We start from the raw sequence: 27,989 nt of genomic DNA, 5'->3' as shown, positions 1-27,989 counted from the left end.
TTCAAAATGGTCACCATTTTTAAATTGACTTTATAATTTTTTTTCGTAATCATATAGTTATTCATAATACACGAAATGAATGTCACAAAAGCCATGTTCTGTGTTAGCTGAAGCTGCAGTATTTATAGACTTGTGGTTGATGTGCTTCACAAACTTCAACGTCTCCATGTCACGGTACACTAAGGCTAATGAATTGGTCAATGGATGAACGGATAACAACTAAAAAAAGAAAAAACAAGACACATATCATTCAAAACGTCTGCATTTAAGGTAAAATACAGATATAAATCTTTATATCAGCTTTGACTATTGTAAGAAGTACGGGTGGCGTAGCGGTGTGAGCGCTTGCCTCTCATCAATGCGACCCGAGTTCGACTCCCGCCGGGTTCGGTGTTGTGTATGAGTAGAGTTGTTTGTTGGTTCTCTCCTGTACTTCGAGGGTTTTCCGGGTTCTCCGGTTTTCCTCCCTCCGCAAAAATCAACTTTTAAGTTCCGATTCGATCACGGTATGAGGGCCACAGGTTTGTTAGTCACTGGCTATTAAGTGCTATCCTCGTGAAAAAAGGGCTTTTTATTTATTTATTTTATCAAAGTATGGGCGGATCCAGTAATTTAAGACGACTATTTCAAAGGTTTTACCAGGAATTGGATGGTGACCGTCACTAAGGATGTACTGAGAAATTTAAGACGGGGGGTGACTATTTTAAAGGTTTTACCAGGAATTGGAGGGTGACTGTCACTAGGGATGTACTGAGAAATTTAAGACGGGGGGGGGGGGGGGGGGGGGGGGGTGACTATTTCAAAGGTTTTACCAGGAATTGGAGGGTGACTGTCACTAAGGATGTACTGAGAAATTTAAGACGGGGGGTGACTATTACAAAGGTTTTACCAGGAAATGGAGGGTGACTGTCACTAAGGATGTACTGAGAAATTTAAGACGGGGGGGGGGGGGGGGGGGGGTGACTATTACAAAGGTTTTACCAGGAATTGGAGGGTGACTGCCACTAAGGATGTACTGAGAAATTTAAGACGGGGGGTGACTATTACAAAGGTTTTACCAGGAATTGGAGGGTGACTGTTACTAAGGATGTACTGAGAAATTTAAGACGGGGGGTGACTATTACAAAGGTTTTACCAAGAATTGGAGGGTGATTGTCACTAAGGATGTACTGAGAAATTTAAGACGGGGGATGACTATTACAAAGGTTTTACCAGGAATTCGAGGATGACCTTTACCAAGGACATACTGAGAAATTTTAGACGAGGGGTGACTAGTCACCCGTTTTGCCACCCCTGGATCCACCCTTGCACAGCGTGGGAAAATCACAATAGAGCCGTAAGTTCTATACTAGGCGAATACCCAAAGATGGAATTAGAATTTACAAGTTGATTTTTACAGAGGGAGAAAAATGGGAGAAAAACCCTTGGAGCACAGGAGAGAACCAACAATCAACCCTACTCACACACGACACTGATACTGCCATGACACGAACCTAGGTCGCATTGGTGAGAAGCGATGCATAAGCAGTGCATGCCACCTATACTTTACTGAGGGAGATGTAATGAGGGAGTACCACAAGCGCAACTATTGGTCCCCTGGCTATACCCTGGTTTGGTGTTAGACCCGAAAGACCCAACACTGTCAGGATCAGTATATTACTGCTTTCTGCACAGGGTAATTATAGTACATACTCCAATTCTGCACATGTGCAAGCATATGTTGGTGCTACTTTTACCATGGATAACTATTCAAGTTCGATTTTGGGTTTGTAATTGGGCCTGTTGTGTTGTTGGGCCTATAGATGATGCTTTAGGTGATACCCAAGGTCTAAAGAAAAAGTGCATAGTGCAGGGTGGTGGAAGAGCAAACCTGATGTTCACTTGACTCGTAGTAAAAACAGCATCACCATATAATTGCGCATGTGCAGAAGTAGAGCATGTTGTATAATTATACTGTTTGCAACTCTATATATTTTCCGTCATCTTTTCTTTGCTTTGCCCCTGGCAATATGGCCGCTGTATCGACGAAACAGTCTACCATTGCATTTGGGCCAATTTCTAAACATATATGATATTGACCCAAATTCCTCAACTTCAAACTATTGTATATTTGTTATTGTTTGAAACGTTTATTACGCGGTTTTTAACTCTTACTTCTTATTTAATCGTTACATTGAAAAAAATTATTATATTCGTTTAGTTTCTGTTTATAGTGGTTTATTCTAACCTCTTCGTCTTCTTCACTTGCCAAATATGATGTAAATCCGCCCCATTCTTCGCTATCCCATCCTAAAATATTAATAATATTAATATATTAGTAATGCCACACCCATGATTTAAGCTAGCTGCATGATCCTGAAATTCCTCTACAAACCTCTATTGAGTGGGCACCCTTTATACACCGTTCTCATAATGGCTGACAAGTGCACGAAACCGAGATCATCCAGCCATTAGTTCACAATAAAAGATATAATAGCACATTAAATGCATTTATATTAGAAAAGTATAGAAATGGACCTCTTGTCTGACTTGAATGAGCAGCCTTGCTCAGCCTTGCAAGATGACTGAGTGACCTTGTTTTCGTGCTCTCGTCAGCCATATTATGGTGTATGAAAAATACAATAGGCAAGGTCCAAAAGGTTTAAGCTTAATACAGGTTTTGCACCATCATGTGCTCATCTCATAATACTGCTTGGGCTGCCTGTGGTTAGATGGCACGACAATAAAATCCCATTGCTATTGGGAACTGAATTCTTTCTCACGTAAAACGATTGTATTGTTCCTGCCATCTAACATGGCTGCCGTCACGTGGTGGTGCAAAACCTCTATACATCTTTTTTGAAAAACGTTTTGGGACCAGAGAAGATAGGCGATAAGCGATGAAAGATAGGTCATTCCTAGATCTAAGAACATGGAGGATAGGGTTGAGTTATGTGGGACCAATACTGTTTGCTGTCAACAAAGTCAATTATTTGTTTAAAACTACATGCCTATGATAAACCCTTTGGCCTTCGGCACAATATTTTCCCATTTCAGACCACATATCATTCCTTTGAGTATCATTTCTTTGTTTAATGGTTGCTCATGAGAAGGCACATCAATATGGATACAACTCAAACAAAGAATCTTATTCTCAAGACCATGTGTCATTCCCTAGAGTATCATTTCTTTGTTTAATGGTTGCTTATGAGAAGGCACATAAATGTGGATACAACTCAAACATAGAATCTTATTCTCAAGGAGATTAAATTGTGGTGTGAACTAGCCATTCCAAGGATAAGTAAAAGATTGCGTAGAGTTGGCATTTGCAGTGCATCATGGGGCTGTTTGAGGGGACGAAATAGAAGCCATCTTGGAAATACGTCTCCCAAAACAGTCCCACAATGCACTGCAATGCCAACCCCAACCCAGTCTGTTAATCAACCTTGGAATGGCTAACCGAGGTAGAATGTTGAGTGTTGATAGTACCTTCACACCCACAGTACAGCATAGCGTCCAGGGCGTACTCTGCACTCTCAGGGTCTGTATCGTGTACTAGAGTGTAACTGCCATGCGACCAGCGTCGAATTTCACCTCGGCAGCGAGGGTTACTTGACGAGGAACCTTGGCTTTCGTCATTCTATTACAGTGGTAAGAATATTTTGATATTAGAATGGAAGTATTAGAATGGAAGTATTAGAATGGAAGTATTAGAATGGAAGTATTAGAATGGAAGTACATCTTAACCACTGTCGAGAATCTTTATGATGGCATATATCATAAAGTATATACCGCTATATCGAAAAAATGCTGATAAAGGTTTTATTACATGTTGTATGTTATATGTTGCATGTTGTAAGTTGCATGTTGTATGTTGCAAGTTGCATGTTGTAAGTTTCATGTTGCAAGTTGCAAGTTGTATGTTGCAAGTTGTATGTTGCATGTTGTATGGCGCATGTTGTATGTTGCATGATGTATGTTGCATGTTGTATGTTGCATGTCGCATGTTGTATGTTGCATGTCGCATGTTGTATGTTGTATGTCGTATGTTGCATGTTGTATGTCGCATGTTGCATGATGTATGTTGCATGTTGTATGTTGCATGTTGTATGTCGCATGTTGTATGTTGCATGTTAGTGTTGCATGTTGCATATTGCATGTTGCATGTTGTATGTTGTATGTTGTATGTTGTATGTTGTATGTTGTATGTTGTATGTTGCTTCCTGAGCTTGAATCTTATTATTATATTCATATGTAAAAAATGTCAGCACAAGAAGAAAATATGCCGGAACTTGCTAGATGCAAGATTCAACATGCAACTTGCAACATAAAACATACAATTTGCAACATATGACATCCAACAAAACCTTCATCAACCCTTTTTTAAACTTCTGTAGTCACGTAAATGAAAGTGAAGTCAAACATCAAATTAAACCTTGACATGATTTACCTCATCTTTGTCCTTGCTGGTCAGCGGAGTATCTGCAAGGTCAAGTCCAGTGAATGTTCTCAGTAATTTGAACATCGGTGATGATTTGAGAAGCTCTTTGAGATCTGTCAGTACAGCGGGTAAACTATCAGTGGATGCGCGCTCATAATGTCTATAATACAAAATAGATCATTAAGTACAGCGGGTAAACTATCGGTGGATGCGCACTCATAATGTCTGTAATACGAAACTGATCATTGAGTACAGCGGGTACACTATCGGTGGATGCACACTCATAATGTCTATATAATAAAAAACAGATCATTGTGTACAGTGGGTAAAGTGGATGAAGTAGATAAGACATTAATTGGGTCACACTTTCCCTTCACATCGTGATTGGCTAGTCCTGCCCTACATGGTGTCCATGTAGTTACAAATGCTGTCCTTAGAGGACTATTAATCTCGGGTTTTCCTTACCTCTTATTGGCTGGTCCAATGAATGCCCACTTTACATCTTCGCTTCTCAAGGCTTTTAGAACTTCTTCATATTTATCTTCCTTTAAAGATAATAATAATAAAAAAATTCATCTTTGTAGTAGAAACAGAAGGTCGCATTGGAGATGCCTTAGAAATTTGTAATTGTATAAAAAGGTTAGACCATAGTAAGAAATATTAGCCAAGACAATTTAAAGAGCTTTTGACAGATGAAGTTACGTCTTAGAAAAAAGAGAGTGCCACAGGTCGCACCAAGTGAAGTAAATATTATATATGAGGGAGTACCACAGAGGTTTAGTTTGGGACCCTACATACGGTGTATATGAAATAGTATTACCTACAAAGAGAAAGTCCTGAAGATCAATCTCTGATTCCTCTTCAAATTTTACTCGCATGTAAGAGACAACTCCTTCATCGAGGGAGTACCACAGAGGTTTATTTTGGGACCCCTACATATGGCGTAATCGAAATAGAAATTGACCTACCAAGAGAAAGTCCTGAAGTTCAATCTCTGATTCATCTTCAAATTTTTCTCGTATGTGTGAGACAACTCCTTCATCGAGATAGATGGGATTGATCCACTCAACCAAACACTCATCCTGAAAAAAACAAACAACCCTGAATTGAAAACTATTTACGACCCTCGGACTCCCCGCAATAGGCTCTTCTGTGAGGTTCCCTCCACTCTCACTAACACTACATTCAGGGAGGAAAACCGGAGAACCCGGAGATACCCTCAAGTAGATAACAACACATCTAACAAGCTCATTTTAAATATGAAGTTTACTCGCGGCCCAAAACCACGACCCAAGGCTTCAACTAAAAAACAGTTAGAGAAATCTATTCTGGTTCACCGAGTCTGTGATTGTCGATATATCTAACCCAGTTTTGTGCCTGCAAAAAAGTTTCCATTCATTCCAATTCAAGACACTTTCTAAGGCACGAACGTTATTTCCTTATTTTGTGAATGTGATAATGGTCAGTGGGTAGCTGGAAGGAGAATGACTTACCCCACCCCCCTTGGGGAAATTGTTCACCTTTGCGTTTCTTATTTACCTCTAACGGCTTGGGTGGTACTGTCACTGGACAAGGTTCTGTGTAAGGGGGAGTTCGCTTGGGTGGGTTGCCATGGAACCAGCCACTGATTGACAGGCGTGTCTTGCTTTCAGACAAGACCTCAGAAACCTTCAAAAAAAGGAATTGAAAAACGAAACAATAAAAAGTTTAGAGAAACCTATATGTATAGAACTTCACCTCTGGAGTCTCGGGTTTGACTCCCAGACTCGGCATCTCGTAGGTCTCTCCCTCTATAGGAAATCAAAATTGGTGGTCTAGCGGTAGGGCACTCCCCTCTCAACTCTGGAGTCTCGGGTTTGACTCCCAGACTCGGCATCTCGTAGGTCTCTCCCTCTATAGGGAATCAAGTGTGCTGGTGTAGCAGTAGGGCACTCCCCTCTCACCTCTGGAGTCTCGGGTTTGACTCCCAGACTCGGCATCTCGTAGGTCTCTCCCTCTATAGGGAATCAAGGGTGGTGGTCTAGCGGTAGGGCCCTCCCCTCCCACCTCTGGAGTCTTGAGTTTGACTCCCAGACTCGGCATTACTAGTAGGTCTCCCTTGATTTCAGAGTTTTTCTCCAGGCTCTCCGACCAACGCTCGGGGTCTGACAAGGTGCGGCCTTAAATACATCTGAAAAAGGTTAGACCTTCACGTGGCTTGGATGACCACGTTAATGGCACTCCCGTCTCTAATAACTAGAGACTTTAAAAAAGGACCACGAATTTATTAGTTGAATTACTGTCAAGTGTCATCCTTTATAAACAAAGTTGATTCATTTTATCTTAGTTTTCGCTTTTCCTCGCTCCGTATAAAAGACCTAACACGGCTATTTCCAATTCGAATTGTCAGTTAGATGTGAGAAATAATCCGGAGAAAACGCCTTGAATCAAGGGAGAGACCCAACAAACTCTGCTCACATGTGATGCTGGGTCCAGCAAATGATTTCGAGACCATAGACGTGAGAGGCGAGCGTAATACTTGTATGCCAGCCTTTTGCTTACCTGATGAAATGAAACAGGCGACACTTCAAAAAAGGCCAGAGAATTTTCCTTTGGTATCAGCGACTCTACTATCTTGTCTGGCTGACCATGTTCTGCAAAACAAAAGAAATGAATATCTTGACCTGGAAGTTGTTACCACTGCTATATACTGTCAGGGGTAGGGTGGGGTTACAGCCACAACAATAGATAATGATAATGATGATGGTGGAGGTGATAATGATGATTGTGATGATGATGATGATGGTGGAGGTGATAATGATGATGGTGATGATGATGGTGGTGGTGATAATGATGGTGGTGATTATGATGATGATGATGATGGTTGTAGGGACATTATTTTTTCTTGTTTTATTGGCAACTTTAACATATCTTGACACAGACTTACCATCAACTGAAAAAAGATCTAACGATCCTGAAAGAAAGAATAAAAATGGAGCAATGATTCGTAAAACAACATAAAAATTGGTGAAATACCACTTCCTTGATTACAGACTCATTTACCCAGGGCTAGCCTCGTATCAGTATCAAAATATTCACAAATTCCAATGAATATTTGACGGAAATTTTCTATTGAAGACTAGAGTTGTGTTTACACGGTACCGGACGAATTTTTAACCCGTCAAAAATTTGCACGTTTAGGGGTTGACGTTCCGTTCACACGGGACTAAGCTATCCCAACAAAAAAATCGTGGCCGTGCAAATTTGGATCCAGTTCCGTGTAAATAGAACGTATTTTTTATACAATTAAAGAGACAGTTCCGTGTAAATGGTATTTAAAGGTCAAATTTTTGCCCGGTTAAAAGTTTGTCCGGTACCGTGTGCAAACGCAGTTTATATCACATACCTCCATCCTCAGCTGTCCAGGGGGGGACAAGATACAGAATATAGGCCACTCGACGACCTTCAAGTTCATCATCATGACATAGCAATACATCTAGATACAAAATATATCCCAGCACAGTTAGTAGAGTCCCCCTCTACTAACTATGATCCCAGTATTCGGTTATCAATAATTGTAATTCTTAGTTATGTGTTTGGCAACGAGATTAAGCTCAAGGTGCATTGTGGTCTAGCTTGGGTCAGAAAAATAATCGGCATGATGAAAAAAGCGAGGTTTGTACCGAAGTTAAACCAGAATGCACCATGCTTCTTTTCTCAAAAAATTGGGTTCCGGCAGTCAGCTGTTTTTGAATCTCATTATCTGCTCCAAATGGTGATCAAACTGACACTGACCACCATGTGCTGTCAACCAGAAAAGATTTTATTGAAAACTTGTTATTCAGCTGATGAACATTCGACACGTGTTCTGATTGGTCAAGAACTACGTTTATTAGTGAACAGAGCATAGTTAAATTGACACCATTCGCGCACGCTGCACAAACTTTACAAAGAAGAGTATGACAACAGCATTGTAAATTACAATATATATTTTTCTTTCTCCTGCACATAACACAACAAATAAAACAGCTTTATTCCAAGTTCCGTTTGGTAATAAAGCACTTTTGGAAGAGGTGAAAGGACTCAGGAAAACTCGCCTACTGCTCTTTCTCTTTACACTTCGTTTGTGATTTATTACAGAATGGGGCATGTGAAAAGATGTTTTATTTGTTAAATGTATTGGTGGTGAGGAAGAGGGAGTTGGAGTGGAAGAGGGAGTGGGAGAGGGAGTAGGAGAGGGAGAGGGAGGGGGAGGGGGAGGGGGAGGGGGAGAGGGCTGGGAGAGGGAGAGGGAGTGGGAGAGGGAGAGGGAGTAGGAGAGGGAGAGGGAGAGGGAGTGGGAGAGGGAGAGGGAGAGAGAGAGAGAGAGAGAGAGATGTCTTTTATTTAATCTCGGGAAATTTCATCAATGTACAAATTGGTTTTCATGAAAACCGAGTTCATAGGTAATATATATAAAAAATTAATAATAACGTTAAGAATATATAGACAGATTTATGAAATACATTCTCATCTACCCCCCAAAAATATTATAGTAATTAAGGTGTTAAGGACCAACAGACGAAAGATTCCTCTTAAAATATTTTAAATTATTGGACAGTCTGACACTTTGGGGTAACGAGTTCCACACTTTTGCACCGTCATAAGAGAGAGCTCTTTTTAAAAACTCAGTGCTGGGTTTCGGTAACTTTAAGCACTTCTCTCTACCACGAAAATCGTAGGTATTTTCTTGAAAATAAAAGAGTTCCCTTACAGATTTTGGTGCAAGTGCATTTAAAGTCTTAAACATCATTATTGCTTTATGCTCCTTTCTTCTTCTTTGTAAGCTTTTCCAGCCTAAAGAAGTTAAAATATCACTAGATCTGACATCGTAGCTGCTTTTTGTTATTATTCTTGCAGCTCTATTTTGCATTTTTTGCAATCTTTCAGCAGACGTTACTGGTAAATTATCCCATACCACGTCACAATAGTCAAACCAAGGTAAAACGAGAGCCTCATATATGGTAATAGCTGTCTCCAAGGGGATGTAATCGCGGACTCGTCTTATGCCACTCAATCCAGAGGATATTTTTTTACAAATGTAATCAATATGAGCAACCCAAGACACCCGTTCGTCAATCACAACACCCAGAGTTTTTGCTGTAGAGACTCTAGTAATTGGTTTGCTATTTAAATATATGTGTGGTTCGGAGGTAATTTTTTTCAATTTATCGTCAGAAGCAATAAACATGTGCTCTGTTTTAGCTGAATTTAAGCTAAGTTTGTTAGCTTTCAACCAGTTATGAATATTGGAAATATCAGCGTTCACCTCGTCAAATAGAGTCTTTTGTGATGTGCCACAAGTGGTGAGACTTGTGTCATCAGCATACATTCTAGCATTTGAAAATTTGACACTATTTGGCAGATCGTTTATGTAAATAATAAATAATAATGGCCCAAGGATTGAGCCTTGAGGGATGCCGCAATCGAGTGTTCTAGAGCTAGATAAGGTATGGTTTATGTAGCATCTCTGACTACGATCTGTGAGGTAAGATTTGAACCACTTTATCGACTCTTCTGCAATCCCATAATAGTATAATTTGTGGAGAAGTATGGAGTGATTTACTGTGTCAAAAGCTTTTTTAAAATCTAGGAAAGTGACACAGTTCAATTTACCTTCATCCATATTGGTAAGCCACTCCGTTGTGGCTTCTAGGAGTGCAGTAGTAGTCGAATGAAGCGGTCTAAATCCCGACTGCTTTTGAGAAAGTAAATTATTTGAGTTTAGATACTCATATAACTGGTTAAAAACTATTCTCTCGAAAATCTTAGCAATAGTAGGTAAGACCGAAATGGGACGGTAATTATTCAAATCATCTTTGTCATTAGCTTTATGAATTGGCGTAACTTTCGCAAGTTTCAAGCCGTTAGGAAAAATCCCTTTATCAACTGATTGATTGAATAGCTTCACTAGTGATTGACTTATTACTGGTGAAGCAATCTTGATGAAATGAGATGGTATACCGTCAAGACCTGTCGCTTTTTTAACGTCAATAGAATTAATGATTTTCATAAGTTCATCAACTGATGTGTGTCGTAAGGTGAATGTTGAGCCAATTCTAATTAGATAATCATTATAAGCAGTCGGTCCATCGGGAATTAAACAAGCTAATTTAGTCCCAATTTCAGAAAAATGACAGAGGGAGAGGGAGAGGGAGAGGGAGAGGAAGAGGAAGAGGGAGAGGGAGAGGGAGAGGGAGAGGGAGAGGGAGAGGGAGAGGGAGAGGGAGAGGGAGAGGGAGAGGGAGAGGGAGAGGGAGAGTGAGAGGGCTGGGATAGAGAGTAGTGATAGACAAGGGTATTTTAAAACCAAGCCATTCACCAACCTGTGTGTTCATACTTTGCACAAGACATATCAACCTGGTCTGTTAGTTCAAATCCTGTCACTCCTTCTAACCACAGTCTGAAGTCATGGTACAATGTCTTTCTGAAGAGACAAAAAACAAGTGAAAATCATTTTAATCATTATGCTATGACAATACTTCATTCTGAATTTCGCATTTTAAAAGATAATGTGTTTACCAATGCTATGCATTGAGACAACTGGTTGAAAAGAGCCTGGAGATGCAACCACAAGCTTAAATAAATTTTAATGATTTTAAAGCCCCAATTATAGTGTACGCCGAGATTATCTGTGAAAGGTCTTAAGAAAAAATCGTGAGGATCATGAGAAACATATATGAAGGGTCCGAATGCTACGTGAAAGTAAATTGGGAAATGACAAGTTGGTTTCCTGTAACAGTTGGAGTTAGGTAAGGTTGTTATGTTTGGGTTGCACGGCGAAAGGAGAACTCACTCCAGAGCTAAACTGCCGTATTGGTAGGGCCGTAGATGCTTTTAACAGACTGATGCCAATAATGAAAAACGAATCAAACACCTTACAAACCCGGTGATGCTAAGTTCCAGTCCCGCTGAGTCCACCAGCTGAGACTGTCCTGGTTTTCGATTAGTTCAAATTCCGTTTCTCGACCATGCTTGTAAATAGCCAACTGGTTTGCCTCCTTGCCAGTTGGGATTCTTAAAACACTTTATGCTTCTTTGATTATTTCTGCATTTCAGTTTCATTTCAGTGTCCCCAATTAGATGTATAAACTAAATACATCGACACTTAAATAAAGTTATTTATTTCTATTTATTTATTTATCCGCCCAGGATAGAGGACACTGGACAAAAGTGATGTCGGCGCTACGTGGTTGACCCACGACAGCAACAGATGTTGATAATCTACAATGTACTCTCTTTATTCTTGTCAATATTTTTCATTTGACTCACAACTTTTCTTATTTCAAATGGTATTTTTTAAATTTGACCTTCAACATTTCGTATTCTACACGCTACTTTTGATATTTCGGATTTCTTCATTGTTTTGAAATGCATGTTTTCGTGTTTGACATTCTACCGCAATCCAATAGATCGATATCGTGGGCTCACTCGATAATTCTTGTCGTATTTTGACCAAGTTAGCACTTTGGCGGACATTGGACACCACATGGACCCATATACGAGGTGCTGCGAGGTGTCCCTTGAGGCACTTATCGGTTATCATCGGGAGCTATCGGCGACTTGTCGTTGATACGAAGTGTTCGCGAGATCTGTTTGCCAGTGAATAGTGACAAAAAAAGGATTCACCTCATCAGAATAAAACTAAACAATTTGGGTTCCAAAACAAATCTAAATAAGAACGAAAAAGATTTCTCTTAGTTGCTATTAGACGTAGCCAAGTTTTAAGATTTAACTCAAATCAGTATCAAAATAATAGCAATAATATTTAGCGAATTTTAAATTTTTACTTTCCTGTAAAAACTGAAACTAGTTCCCTTGAAAGTAATGTATGCTAACTGTTTGGTGGGACAAAATCCTAATTCTACTGGAAAACACCTGCTACAGTTATTGGCTCACTGTTGTCTGAGTTGAAACCTTGAATAATTTGGACCCTGACTGTGTTCCATAAATGACTTATTATTTCAAAGAAGAAGATTCTTGTAAAAGGATTTTATTGCAAAGTTTAAGGTAATGGATGAAAGTACACGACAGTTGTTGGGTCGAAACTGTCTACTTTTATCATTTAACTTCGAAATAAAAGACTTCTCATTTTACCATTCAAAAACGCAAATATATCTAGAAGCTGAGAAGTATATTATCACTGACGGACCTGACGCGCAGTAGATTAAAGATTTCATAAATTATAGATTTTTCGTTCAGTGGTGGGGAAGAAGCAACAATAAGACATTCCTGTGTACATGCTGAATCCAGTGAAGCAGCCTGCGATTTAAGAGACCACAAATGTTTCTTGTGTCTTTATGGATTATTTCGAGACCTGTAATTTTTGCTCTCAAAAAATAAATCAAAATGTAGGACAAATATTTGGTTTACAGTTTTATTTCAATAAGAATGTTTACAATAAAAACTACTGCGAGATGACGTTGCTATAAGACTCGTAGTCTGTTGCCGTGACGCTGTCTCAATAGGGTCGTCACGTGACTCCTTTGAAGATGACTCTCTTTTCCAAGAAAATCGGATTCACTGCATTCCTTTTCTGCGTCCCTGCGAAAATGGCTGCAATAAAATCGCTCAAAGAAATCACAGACACCTTGGAAGAACAACTGACCTGCTCCCTTTGTCTAGATGTATTCACTCAGCCCAAAACTCTCTCCTGTCTTCATAGTTATTGTACAAGATGTATCGCCCAGTGGTATCAGAAGAGCGGGAATCAAGGCGATGATCGAATTGACTGTCCGATGTGCAAGACGACAGTAGTTGTGCCCGACGGCGATACTTCAAAGCTACCTTCGTCGTTCTACTTGGATTCTTTATTGCAGCTGCTAAACAAGATGAAAATCGAAGTTGATCAACAAGATTTGCACCATTGTGAGAGCTGTGATAAGAAGCAAGTCTTGGATTCATTTTGTACGCAGTGCAATGGCTTGATATGTGAGGCTTGCTTCAACGTTCATACAACCCTCAAGATATTTAAACGAGTCGAAGATAGACACGAGCCAATAAAGCTCAATCAATTTAAGAAGGAAAACGTAAACAGTTTCATCAAAAACCAGATGCTGTGCGAGTTCCACGAGAAAAAAAAGCTTGAATACTACTGTAAAGAGGAAACATGTAAACTCAGCGTTTGCCAAAAATGCACTACTTTGAATCATCAAAACCACCAACTGCAGACCATAGAAGAAGCTGCAAAGAAATCAAGCGAATCGATCGAAGGAGCGGTGAATCGAGTCGAGCAACGGGAACAAAACGACGGACAAGAATTGGAACAATCTAAAGAAAACATAGAGAGAATTCGAAGAGAGATTGTCAAGGCAGAGAGGCACGTTGATAATGTGGTTGAAAATATTTGCGATATGGCCAAAGAACACGGAATAGCGATGAAGGAGGAACTGAAGCAGACGCTCCAGGAACTAACAACAGCAAACAATGAAGAACAAAAGGCTATTTCGAAAACAAGAAAAAAAGATTCAGAATTTGTGCAGCACTGCCGAGCACTGTTGGATAGAAAAGTAGAATATGAGGTAATAAAAAGTGAGAAAATGATTCTAGAAAGAAGTCAAATGTTATCAGAAGCTCCTTCGATCTTGTGCCGTCAGCCAATCCAGCGTGACATGACAATACTTTACTCCGTGACAGAGCAAGTCATGCAATCACTGCAAGACATCGGCAGGATTGTGAAGAGTGTGACGGACCCTGCTCGATCCACATTGGAAACAACTCCTGGTGTCATAAACGAGTGCAAGATAATCACCAGGAATACAGAAGGAAAAGCGTGTCCCACAAGAATCGAGTCTATTGATGTTAGAATCAAAGATGTGGAGGGCAACGAGGTGGAAAAGGAAGTGTCAGAAGAGCAAACTGGAAAATACCGTGTGAGTTTTAAGCCACAAAAAAATGGACGGCACGAAATTCAGGTGAAAATTGGAGGAGAAAGGATAAAGAACTCGCCTCAAAATGTATACATACTGAAACCTTTTGAAGACAAAGATAACTTGCCGCCATGTGTGGTCCTCTAAGTGAGAGCCAATGGGGTATTAGAAAACGAAGTGACTCAACGTCCAGCAGTCCGAAATTTTTCCATATTTCTCTTTGGGATAGGCCAATCTTTCCTTCTAAACTGTTTTCGAAACTACTCGGATTTTTTGGTTTTCTGCGCTTGGGGATTCTAAATAAAGATAAACAGCTATGCTATTAGGAAAATTTAACGCGACTAGAGTTAGTGGCGGATTTCTAGGGATCGTGTATATTCATCGTATTAGGATAATTTTACGCTACTAGAGTTAGTGGCGGATTTCTGAGGATCGTGTGTGTTTATACTTTATTAGGATAATTTTACGCGACTAGAGTTAGTGGCGGATCGGTTTTGCAAATCCCTCATTATTATCATGAGCAGATTAGAATCGAATTTAATATTTCAAGTTTTGTGATATAAGTGAATGAGCTGATCAGCTGTGTCTTTATATCTCATATTGTAAACTATGTTTGATTATCACCCTTCAATATCATTCAAACTTGTGCAATACTCACAGGGAAACGGCTATATTTTGATTTCTTCTCTTAGAAAAGTAACTTTGCTCTTATCGTTAATTACAGTTAATCTTGTACCATATCAGATTGTGATATTAGTTTAGCTGATCAGCTGTGTGTTTTTTCTGATATTATAGACTTGATGAAGTAATTCCAATCATGTTGTAAATATAAATTAGTAAAGTACCTCTTCTGTTTCATGGATTCGTTAGAGTACAAATACTGTAAGTGTGTATCATAAATACCACTAAATACTGCTAAATTATGCTAGAGTGCAAACAATTAATGCGTGAAACACTAATTACTGAATAGTATTAAATAGTGCTAATTAAACAATAGAAAACAATAGATTTTGCATGAAATTGAGCTATTTAGTATTACTAAAGTTTCACGGTTATATTGTTTATTGCACTCTAATTCTATTGTTTTCTATTGTTTAATTGGCACTATTTACTACTAAATAGTGCAAAGTGTTGCACACTTTTAGTGTTTGTACTCTACTAGTAAAAATGACCAGCAAGGTAAATATATGAAAGGAAAAGTTTCAATTATAAATGACTGACCATTATTATAAGCCCTGTGATACAAACAGCTGAACTATATTTACTACCTAGTTAATTATATATATTTTTTCTACACAAATGATAGTCACAAATATTCTTATCATTAAATCCCCTGAAGAGTGAAGCGATTCACGAAACAGGCTTGTGGGGAAAAATGTAGTTTGACTTATACTATATATATATATACTCGATTGCAGAAACCTTGTAGTATACATTTATACAAATATCTAATTTATTCAGTATATTTAATGATATGCAAACAGAAAAATCGCTTTATTTATTGTTTGTTTCATTCAATGACTGTCAAAATATTTTTTTCTTGTATGTTAGATCGGACAGATTATAAATCAGTTGGTTTTAAGCATTGAAAATGGTTATTTTGTATTATGCATCTCATTAGATATGTGCATAAATGTATAAATGTATACTACAACGTTTCTGCAATCGAGTGTCTGATATACTTTCGATATACTTGTATTTATATTTGAAACGGCCATAATTTTTGCAAATGGCTGTATATATATATATATTAGTATTTTTTATTTTTTTATTTCCTTCCTCCTCATATTTACATATCCATATATATAATTAATGTTTAGAGTTATTAGGTTACCCTCACGGATTTATAGAACAAAAACAAAAAAGAGAACGCCAATAGAAACGAAAAGAAACAAAGAAATAAATCATTATATTGATTTAAGACAGTCCTGAAGTTTTAAAACAATTTTACCTTTAATTCTTGATTCATCACTTTTTTTTCCCGTTGTCTGTTATTTTATAAAAAAGGCCTAATTTTTCATATTTGTCATGCTTGTCATACTTGTTCTTTCTTCATGTTGCTGTGTTTATTTTTGTTGATTCTCCAACTAAAACAAAAAGATCTATTCATTGTGATTTATAGCAGGAATCAGACCAGACTGGCTTTATTAACTTATTATCATAATAATAAACCGATAAAGGTGATTATTGGTGCAGTCACTGGCTGTCACAATGATGTGGTATATATTTAGATCAAGCTTGTTTTTCACAAATGGTCCACTTCTCACTTGATATTCAAAATATTTCATTTCTAGAAACCACGAAGGGCATCCTCACTGATGCATGGTATTTGAAATTAGCTGCTCTAAAAGAAATCGTAGAAAAGTGATCCCACTAACAAACTATAGAACTGATATAATTTTAAGTGGTGGGAAAGAAGCGACAATCCAGCCACCAAGACATTTGAGGGTCCAGTAATAATGTTCATATTGAAATGAAACAGGCAGCGATGTGAAACCCACTTTAAGCTTCAGTGAATTCATTGTTTTAAGTGAACACAACTTCTTCATGTCTCTTTATTGATTTGATTGATCATCAAAGCCACCAACTGCAGAGCTTAGAAGACGCTGGACAGGACTCAAAGAAATTGATCGTAGGAGCGACGAATCGAGTGGAACAACGATAACAAAACGATGCACAAGAATTAGAACAATCTAAAGAAAACATAGAGAGGATTCAAAGAATTGTGAATAATGTGACGGACCCTGCTCGATCCACATTGGAAACAACTCCTGGTGTCATAAACGAGTGCAAGATAATCACCAAGAATACAGAAGGAGAAGTGTGTCCCACAAGAATCGAGTCTATTGATGTTAGAATCAAAGATGTGGAGGGCAACGAGGTGGAAAAGGAAGTGTCAGAAGAGCAAATTGGAAAATACCGTGTGAGTTTTACGCCCCAAAAAGATGGACTTCACGAAATTGAGGTGAAAATTGGAGGAGAAAGGATCGAGAACTCGCCCTAGAATATATATTTATATATACCTGTTGAAGAAAGAGGAAACTTACCGCCATGCGTGGCCCTCTAAGTGAGAGCCAATGGGGTTTTTAGAAAACGAAGTGACTAAACGTCAAGCAGTCCGAAATTTTCCCACATTTCTCTTTGAAATCGGCCAATCTTTCTTTCGAAACTGTTTTCGAAAGTGCTCGGATTTTCTGGTTTTCTGGAATCGCTTGGGGATTTTAAATAGAGGTAAACAGTTATGTTATTAGGAAAATTTTACGCGACTAGAGTTGGTGGCAGATTTCTGGGGATCGTGTGCATCTATACTTTATTAGGTTAATTTTACGCGACTAGAGTTAGTGGCAGATTTCTGGGGATCGTGTGCATCTATACTTTATTAGGTTAATTTTACGCGACTAGAGTTAGTGGCGGATTTCTGAGGATCGTGTGTATTTATGTTAATAGGATAATTTTACGCGACTAGAGTTAGTGGCGGATTGGTTTTGCAAATCCCTCATTATTATCATGAGCAGATTATATATTTCAAGTTTTGTGATATAAGTGAATGAGCTGATCAGCTGTGTATTTATATCTCATATTGTAAACTAAGTTTGATTATTACCCTTCAATATCATTCAAACTTGTATAATACTCACAGGGAAACGGCTATATTTTGATTTCTTCTCTTAGAAAAGTAACTTTGCTCTTATCGTTAATTACAGTTAATCTTGTACCATATCAGATTGTGATATTAGTTTAGCTGAGCAGCTGTGTGTGTTTTTCTGATATTGTAGACTTTATGAAGTAATTCCAATCATGTTGTAAATATTGATTAGCAAAGGGAAAAGTAATTGGTTTGTAAATATTCCATATTTAGTTTAATCATGATTAAAAATATTATCAGTTGATGAAATTCCTGATATGAGCTTTATATTGTTATATCATAAATTATATATAATACATATTGCTATTTTATTTTATCGATGAATGTAGAAGGCCTAAAATACTAAGGATCTCACCGAACTGTGGCGACACGTCAAAAATATGTGTCATCACCACACCCTAATTCGCCTACTGACAAAAGTAGGCGTGGCAGTAGACGAATTAGGGTGTGGTCGTGAGTTCGGTGAGATTTGTAGTAACAGCCAGTCAGTTGGCAGTAATATTATTACTGGCCAAATTAATAACGATAAAAAACAATGAACTAATAATAAAAATTAATAATAAATTATTAATAAATTAATAATGAAATAAAAAAATATATGAATAAATTAATAATAAATTATGAATAAATTAATAATTAAATAATACCAAATTATGAATAAATTAATAATGAATTAATAATAAATTAATAATAAATTAATAATGAATTAATAATGAATTAATAATAAATTTATATCAAATTAGTTATAGCTCAGTTATACCTCTTCTGTTTCATCGATTTGTTAGAGTACAAATACTATAAGTGTGTAACAAATTCCACTAAATACTGCTAGAGATTGAGCCCTTGTTACAATCAATCTCAGATGAGAAACTAAGCAAAGGAGCAAACAAAGCTGCAGACGCAAGACTTGACATCCATGCACGAGGTTTCTGGGAGAAGCAACGTTCTGCCTTTTTTGATGTAAGGGTTTGTCACCCAAATGCAGATACGTACAAAGATCTAGATCTACCCAAAATCTACAAGCTACATGAAAATGACAAGAAGCGGAAATACACCGAAAGAGTAAACGAAATCGAACATGGAACATTTACTCCCCTTGTCTTTTGTACAACAGGAGGTATGAGTAAAGAATGCAAAACATATCACAGCAGGCTTGCTGAACTGATAGCCCGAAAGAAAGGTGAAGAGTACCACAAAACAATGGCATGGATTAGGGCCAAGACTTGTTTCTCTCTGTTAAGATCTGCACTTGTATGTCTACGAGGCTCAAGGACTATAAAAAGAACTTATAATGATATAAACAACATAGACTTAGACATTCAGGTTGCTGAAAGCGCCATTTTATAAATTTAGATTTTTAGCTTATTAACGTAGATTTTTAGATAAAGATACATAGTTAGATATTTAATATATATTTCAATTTTCCTTATTAGTCAGTTTTTCATCTTATAATTCCTTCTTCTTTGTAAGTATTATATATTAACATATTCATATTTAAATAATGGACAAATTCTATTCGTTTTTTACAATCTTGAAAAAATGTATAAATATTTAAAATTTATTAATTATTGATTAGAGATTATTGTTATTATTAATTATTGATTAAAGACTATATATCCTTAAAAAAAACTAAATACTGCTAAATTATGCTAGAGTGCAAACAATTAATCCGTGAAACACTAATTACTGAATAGTACGAAATAGTGCTAATTAAACAATAGAAGACAATGGATTTTGCATGAAATTGTGCTATTTAGTATTAAAAAGATATAACTAGCTAAAAACTAGTGTGAGCTGCGTCGGTGTTTCTAATGAAACAGTAATGATGAAAAGGTAAATTATACACCGTGAAAAGATGAAAAAACTTACTGACGTTTCGGACGCTAGTCCTTCGTCGGAGTAAGCGAAACTAGCGTCCGAAACGTCAGTAAGTTTTTTCATCTTTTCACAGTGTATAATTTACCTTTTCATCATTACTATTTAGTATTACTAAAGTTTCACGGTTATATTGTTTATTGCACTCTAATTCTATTGTTTTCTATTGTTTAATTAGCACTATTTACTACTAAATAGTGCAAAGTGTTGCACACTTTTAGTGTTTGTACTCTACTAGTAAAAATGACCAGCAAGGTAAATATATGAAAGGAAAAGTTTCAATTATAAATGACTGACCATTATTATAAGCCCTGTGATACAAACAGCTGAACTATATTTACTACCTAGTTAATTATATATATTTTTTCTACACAAATGATAGTCACAAATATTCTTATCATTAAATCCCCTGAAGAGTGAAGCGATTCACGAAACAGGCTTGTGGGGAAAAATGTAGTTTGACTTATACTATATATATATATACTCGATTGCAGAAACCTTGTAGTATACATTTATACAAATATCTAATTTATTCAGTATATTTAATGATATGCAAACAGAAAAATCGCTTTATTTATTGTTTGTTTCATTCAATGACTGTCAAAATATTTTTTTCTTGTATGTTAGATCGGACAGATTATAAATCAGTTGGTTTTAAGCATTGAAAATGGTTATTTTGTATTATGCATCTCATTAGATATGTGCATAAATGTATAAATGTATACTACAACGTTTCTGCAATCGAGTGTCTGATATACTTTTGATATACTTGTATTTATATTTGAAACGGCCATAATTTTTGCAAATGGCTGTATATATATATATATATATATATATATATATTAGTATTTTTTATTTTTTTATTTCCTTCCTCCTCATATTTACATATCCATATATATAATTAATGTTTAGAGTTATTAGGTTACCCTCACGAATTTATAAAACAAAGACAAAAAAGAGAACACCAATAGAAACGAAAAGAAACCAAGAAATAATTTATTGAATTGATTTAAGACAGTCCTGAAGTTTTAAAACAATTTTACCTTTAATTCTTGATTCATCACTTTTTTTTCCCGTTGTCTGTTATTTTATAAAAAAGGCCTAATTTTTCATATTTGTCATGCTTGTCATACTTGTTCTTTCTTCATGTTGCTGTGTTTATTTTTGTTGATTCTCCAACTAAAACAAAAAGATCTATTCATTTATAGCAGGAATTAGACCAGACTGGCTTTATTAACTTATCATCATAATAATAAACCGATAAAGGTGATTATTGGTGCAGTCACTGGCTTTCACAATGTGGTATATATTTAGATCAAGCTTGTTTTTCACAAATGGTCCACTTCTCACTTGATATTCAAAATATTTCATTTCTAGAAACCATGAAGGGCATCCTCACTGATGCATGGTATTTGAAATTGGCTGCTCTAAAAGAAATCGTAGAAAAGTGATCCCACTAACAAACTATAGAACTGATTTATTGTTAAGTGATGGGAAAGAAGCGACAATCCAGCAACCAAGACATTTGAGGGTCCCTAATAATGTTCATATTGAAATGAAACAGGCAGCGATGTGAAACCCACTTTGAGCTTCAGTGAATTCATTGTTTTAAGTGACCACAACTTCTTCATGTCCAAACAACAAACAAACAAACTATAGAACTGATTTATTGTTAAGTGGTGGATAGAAGCGACAATCCAGCCACCAAGACATTTGAGGGGCCAGTAATAATGTTCATAATGAAATGAAACAGACAGTGATGTGAAACCCACTTTAAGCTCTAGTGAATTCATTGTTTTAAGTGACCACAACTTCTTCACGTCTCTTTATTGATTATTTCACTTAGACGTTTTCTACTCTCAAAAGGTTAATGGAAATAGCACAAAGATTCGTGCAACAACTGCTTTTCAATGTGGATTTTTTAGAAACCTTTGATTTCAGCTGCAAGAAGTTGTGGTCAAGGGTAAACGGTTAGATAATTATGTTTCCATGACGCATTCTCCACATTCTCTTTTCATGTGACTACTTTAAATATCACATTCCAGTTCCAAGAAATCTGTCTCGCTGCATTCCTTTTCTGCGTCCCTGTGAAAATGGCTGCAATCGAATCGCTCGAAGACATCATAGACACCTTGGAAGAACAACTGACCTGCTCCCTTTGTCATGATGTACTCACTCAGCCCAAAACTCTCTCCTGTCTTCACAGTTATTGTGCAAGATGTATCGCCCCTGACTTATATCAGAGCGGGAATCGAATGGACTGTCCATTTTGCAACACGACGGTAGTTGTGCCAGATGGTGACCCTTCGAAGCTACCTTCGTCGTTCTACTTGGATTCTCTTCTGGACTTGCTTCATGCGATGAAAAGCATAGCTAATGAACCAGTTTTGCCCCATTGTGTGAGCTGTGAACAACCGCGAGTCTTGGTGGCGTTTTGTCAGCAGTGTAATGGCTTGATATGTGAGGCTTGCTGCAACGCCCATCGGTTATTCAGAGAAATACGAGATGAACACCAACCAATAATGCTCGATCCATTTAGGGAGGGAGACGTAAACAGTTTCATCAAAACCCAGATGCTGTGCAAGTGCCACGAGAGAAAGAAGCTTGAATACTATTGTCAAGAGGAAACATGTAGACTCAGCGTTTGCCAAAAATGCGCTACTTTGAATCATCTAAACCACCAACTGAAGAGCTTAGAAGACGCTGGACAGGACTCAAGGAACTTGATCGAAGGAGCGGTGAATCGAGTAGAGCAACGAAAACAAAACGATGGACAAGAATTAAAACAATCTAAAGAAAACATAGAGAGAATTCAAAGAGAGATAGACGTGGCAAAGAAGGACGTTCAAAATGTAGTTAAAATGATTTGCAAGATGGCCAAAGAACACGGAATAGCGAAGGAGGAGGAACTCAACCAGACGCTCCAGGAACTAACGACAGCAAATCATGAAGAACAAAAGGCTATTCAAACAAGACTAAAAGATTCAGATGAATTTGTGCAACACTGCCGAGCACTGTTGAAGAGAGATGTAGCATATGAGGAAATAGAAAGTAAGCAAATGATTCTAGAAAGAAGTCAAATGTTATCAGAAGCTCCTTCGATCTTGAGCCGTCAGCCAATCCAGCGTGACATGACAATACATTACTCCGTGACAGAGCAAGTCATGCAATCACTGCTAGACATCGGCAGGATTGTGAAGAATGTGACGGACCCTGCTCGATCCACATTGGAAACAACTCCTGGTGTCATAAACGAGTGCAATATAATCACCAGGAATACAGAAGGAAAAGCGTGTCCCACAAGAATCGAGTCTATTGATGTTAGAATCAAAGATGTGGAGGGCAACGAGGTGGAAAACAAAGTGTTTGAAGAGCAAACTGGAAAATACCGTGTGAGTTTTAAGCCACAAAAAAATGGACGGCACGAAATTCAGGTGAATATTGGAGGAGAAAGGATCAAGAACTCGCCTCAGAATATAGAGATACTCGATTTGAAGGAGTTGTTAAAACCTGTGAAAACCTTTGGAGAAAAGGGAAGTGGCAGAGGACAGTTTAATGTTCCATGGTCGATAGCAGTCAGTGATAATGGAGAGATAGCCATTGCTGATTGTGATAATCACCGTATTCAAATATTCAGCCTTGATGGAAACTATTTAAGAGAGTTTGGCAGCCAAGGAACAGGAGAAGGTCAACTGTTGTATCCATGTGGAGTGGTGTTTATTGAGGACAGAATAATTGTCAGTGATGGTCCAGATGATAAAGACAGGATACAAGAGTTTGACTTGAACGGTACTTATGTAAGAACCATCTACAGAAATGACCAATGGTTTGACCCGCATGGAATGTGTGTTAACGATGATAAAAACATCGCAGTGTGCTGTTGGGGAAAACAAGAACTGGGTATCAAACCAAGTATCAAGGTGTTCAGTAAACAAGGAGATTTAGTTCATGAGTTTGATATGCCTGAAAATGATGAACCGCAGCCTCGGTACATCACCTATGGTAACGGGAAATACTTTGTATCTTATTTAGACAGAAACTATGTTCGTGTTTTTGATGTGAATGGAGTTTTCTTGTACAAGTTTGGAGGAGACGAAGAAAGTAGTGATAGTGTATATGGACTGGCTGTTTATGGTCCAGACATGATTCTTGTCTGTGATCGTTATAATAACCGTGTTCAACTTTTCACACAAGAAGGTCAGTTTATAAGGTCATTTGGTAGCCGTGATCCAGGTGTTGGTCAGATGGATGGTCCTGTTAATGTAGTAGTTACAGATGATGGACGAGTGTTTGTGCTGGAATTGAGGGGTGAAAGAGTTTCTGTTTGGTGTTAATAGATATTAACCTTTCAACACTTTTACGATATTAAATCCTTTCATACAGTGGAATTTAAATCACACTATTATTTTTTTCATAATTTTTTCATAATTTTTTTAGAAAAACATTGAATTTATTGATCTATATTGTAATTATCATGAGTAAACTCAAATTAAGTATTTCTTTTTTTTGAAATCCTTTGATTTTTTCAATAAGTCTTAAGAACATTAGTTTTGATAATCATTTTCATGAGTAGAAATGTTTTAAACATTAATTTTAAGGTACTAGCCTTAGCTATAGCTTTTCAACTTTGTCTGTCACCGGCACTTTTAAAGTGCTGCTATGCAGGCTACGCTTTGTATTGATATTAAATATTGTAGACTTGATGAAGTAATGCCAATGTTGTTGTAAATATTTATTAGCAAAGGGAAAAGTAATTGGTTTGTAAATAACCCATATTTAGTTTAATGATTAAAAATATTATCAGTTGATGTAATGTGTGATATGTGTTTATATTCTTTCATTATAAATTATATATATTATGCATTGTCCTTTTATTCTATCAATGAATGTATATTAATCATAATATATGATGAGAGGCAAAATTATTTTGAGCTCAATCGTAACTACTGTAGTGTCTGGCTTAATGTTACTGGTCAAAATGTCTGGCAAAGCAAATATTTGACCAGACAATTCATGATATTTTTATTCTGAAGAGATAACTAGCTAAAAACTAGTGTGAGCAGCATCTGTGTTCCTAATGAAACAGTAACGATAAAAGGGTAAATTTTACACCATGACAAGATGAAAAAACTTACTGACGTTTTGGACGCTAGTACTTCATTGGAGTAAAAGAAGGACTTAGCTTCCAAAACGTCAGTTTTTTCATCTTTTCATGGTGTAAAATTTACCCTTTTATCGTTACATATTTTTATTCTGACTGGTCAATTGTCTGATGACCAGTAATAATATTAATAACTTTAATATTAATAACTTTAATATTTATAATGAGCATATTCCATATGCAAACGTGTATACTCACATCTAATCAAGCTCACCACAGCCTCTGATACAAACGTTATACCTTTGGTAGCATACTTATTATCTCTGACCTTAATGTTGCTATGTATATAATCAAGCTCATCACAGTCTCTGTGATACAAAAGTTATACCTTTGGTTGCATACTTATTATCTCTTACCTCAATGTTGCCATGAGTTTATTAGAATGATTCTTCAAGTCATCACTCTAAAATAATTAGAAATGTATAAATATTTGATTAAATTTTAACTACAGTCTAAAGATCTGAGTTTTGAAAACACGTAGCTATTTCAAGAGAGGGTCACATCAAAAGAGGGTCATTCCAGGGTCATTATAAAGCTAGGTGACTATTATTTAGGGCTTTCAGAATGTGTTGGAGTAGTTGGTCATTAGTTCTGAATAGGCTAGCTGTGATCTGATAAAGGAAAAAAAAGGTATTTTATAGAAAAGAAAACGTAGCCGGCAGTTAACTTAAAAGTAGTTAACCACTGGAGCTTTGATGGCTGCTAGCTTATTCTGAAAGCCCCGATCACTTCAAGACAGTAAGGGATTCATGTTTCTGCCTCCTATAAGTAAGCATTGCTATATCCCACATAAAAGCTCAATAGTTTAGCTAGAATATCTCAGAAAATAAAAAATCTAATAATTGTGGAAAAATTTGATTATAATTTGTTACAATAAATCTATCCCGAATTCGCTTGACTGACCACGAAACAATGGTTTGAAGTCGAGACTGAACTTGATTCTTTTATTCATCAAGTTCAACCTCGACTTGAAACCATTGTTCGTGACCAGTCAAGCGAATTCGGGATAGGTCTATTATTGTTTATTGTCCTGTGAAAATAAAATGAAATTGCCTCATATTGATCAATGTAGTATTTTTTTAACAGATACTGTGTAGTTGTTTGTGAGACGGTATTTTTTCTACTGGGAAGACTGCTACAACAGTGGTTGGTTTGCTATCATGGGTCAGAACTATGAAATAAAGGCAATCAAACTTAAGCCAGATTTAAGCCAATCAGAAGCAAGCAGCAAAATGAGGCAATGGGAATGAGAGATTATGATTGACTGAGATTTTGCTCTATCATGATTGACTTTTTTATCTTGATCTTTGTTCAATTGTTACCAGTTAGGGTCTGTACCATTGTTAGCACAGTAAAACAATATTAAAATCATAAAACGTTTTATGTCATTAAATAAAATACAAACCTGTTTGAACTTGTACAAGTCGTTAGATTTTTCATTGAAGTTCAGCTTCAGAAGTTCTGTCCTTAGTTCCTTGAAATATTTCTCATCCGAGATGAAGTTTGGTAGCGAACAATATGTGAATGGCTTGCTGTAGATGACAGCTCCTGAATCTGAGAGGGAACAAGAAAAAATAAAATAAAACAAAAGTGGCTTTGTTATGACTTTGATATAATGCAATTTCCCAACTCTGCCAGAGGTCTTGGTCTTATCTATATATTGCATCTCATGTGAGAAGAGTTAATAAGGTCTTTCCCTTGATTCAGGAATTTTTCTTTGCATTCTCAATTTTTCACAAAAGCAAGTACCTAAATCAACTTTCAATCTGTGAGTTAGCTGTGATTAGCAGTGACTTAGATCTGTGTGTTAGCCATGTGTCTGGCTGAGACTGTTAGCCTAGAGGTTGCTTCAGGGTTTGTCAGACTTAACCGTTCCTTGACTTAGATCAGCTCAGAGGTTGTTTTACGGTTTGATGTGTGAGTTAACGATGCCCTGACTTGCATCAGCCCAGAGTTTGTTTCAGGGTTCAATCTGTAGAGTCAGTAGTGCCCCGACTTAGATCAGCCCAGAGCTCGTTTCAGAGTTTGACCTTTGAGTTAGCCATGCCTTGATTTAGATCAGCCTAAAGGTTGATACAGGGTTTATAATGAATTGCGTTGATTTTAAAGGAGATTGCACTATAACTACTATGATAGCATCGAGAGGTTATTTACTAGGCATTCTTGCACCAGCATTTGCGGTTTTGATGGGAAGTCACCAGGAGAAATAAATTTGACTTCTAAAACCTCTGGCACTCATCTACAAATACCAAAACCGCCCCTTAAAAGGTGATTCTATTGTTCTTTTATTGTCCTGATGACCAAATATAAATCTAGGGCTTATTTTCGGAGGCTTACGGTAAAACCTTTGAAGCTTAGGTCATATGAATATATGCTGATGCAATAGAGGGCTTGCACCATCATGTGATGGCAGCCATGACAGGAGGCACAACAATTGAGCCTTTTTCCCCTGGGAAAGTGACTCTTTCTCAAGTAAATCAGATTGGAGCTGCCATAACGAGATGGTACAAAGCCTCTATACGCATATTGTAAATGGTTCCCTAATTAGTAATGGTTACCTTTGAATGATTTACCATTTCTGAAAAACAAAGTAGCAATTTCGATACATTAGAAAAACGTTGTTTGAGTTAAACAACTGGTTAAAATGGAGATTTATCTAACGTACCTAAAAGCATCCGAAAACTGAGCCTTGAAATCTTTCTCCATCAAGTATTCACTCAACAAACTGTCTCTTGTATTTTCCTCCAATTTCGTCTGTTTGACTTCATTTTTAACGCAGTTTTCAGCTTCGTTACCTTCACTAGCTTTTCTTTTAGAAGACTTCATGTCAAAAGTTAAATATTGTGAGCACAAAGTAAAGAAACTTAGTAAATAAAAACTGATTTTGTGCAAATCTAGGAGAACAAGCACGTGAAGGATAAGTGGAAGGCGTTCCACGTGCGTCGAGAAACACAGGAAACCCACTTTGGTTCTAAAAAGCAATAACCAAAAAAAAAAATA

General features: G+C 37.1%; 2 protein-coding genes across 2 annotated transcripts; one reads left to right on the top strand and one right to left on the bottom strand.

Annotated features, from left to right (window-relative positions):
- Positions 1-27,911, bottom strand: LOC116291901 (prolyl 3-hydroxylase OGFOD1-like). Its single transcript, XM_031699131.2, has 15 exons — positions 27,655-27,911; positions 27,548-27,567; positions 26,395-26,543; positions 25,346-25,392; positions 10,765-10,865; positions 7,806-7,895; positions 7,347-7,373; positions 6,962-7,053; positions 5,960-6,088; positions 5,389-5,502; positions 4,886-4,965; positions 4,430-4,580; positions 3,469-3,619; positions 2,228-2,289; positions 1-219 (listed from the first exon to the last, which is right to left on the bottom strand). Exons 1-15 carry the CDS (start codon positions 27,813-27,815, stop codon positions 58-60), a joined length of 1,536 nt encoding a protein of 511 aa, XP_031554991.2. The 5' UTR covers positions 27,816-27,911; the 3' UTR covers positions 1-57.
- Positions 12,950-24,636, top strand: LOC116291900 (uncharacterized). The gene is made up of 4 exons (XM_089030573.1): positions 12,950-14,451; positions 16,888-16,939; positions 18,786-19,070; positions 21,812-24,636. The coding sequence occupies exons 1-4, from the start codon at positions 12,991-12,993 to the stop codon at positions 24,160-24,162; spliced, it is 4,149 nt and encodes a 1,382-aa protein (XP_088886699.1). The 5' UTR covers positions 12,950-12,990; the 3' UTR covers positions 24,163-24,636.
- Positions 27,912-27,989: the final 78 nt, after the last annotated feature.

Source organism: Actinia tenebrosa, unplaced genomic scaffold (genome assembly GCF_029948245.1).
Source record: "Actinia tenebrosa isolate PJP-AT-01 unplaced genomic scaffold, QUT_ActTen_1.0 PGA_scaffold15__27_contigs__length_11533743, whole genome shotgun sequence".
In the NCBI taxonomy this organism is placed as follows: domain Eukaryota; kingdom Metazoa; phylum Cnidaria; class Anthozoa; order Actiniaria; family Actiniidae; genus Actinia; species Actinia tenebrosa.
Note: the sequence above shows the minus strand (reverse complement) of the source record. Positions and strands in the feature narration are given on the sequence as shown.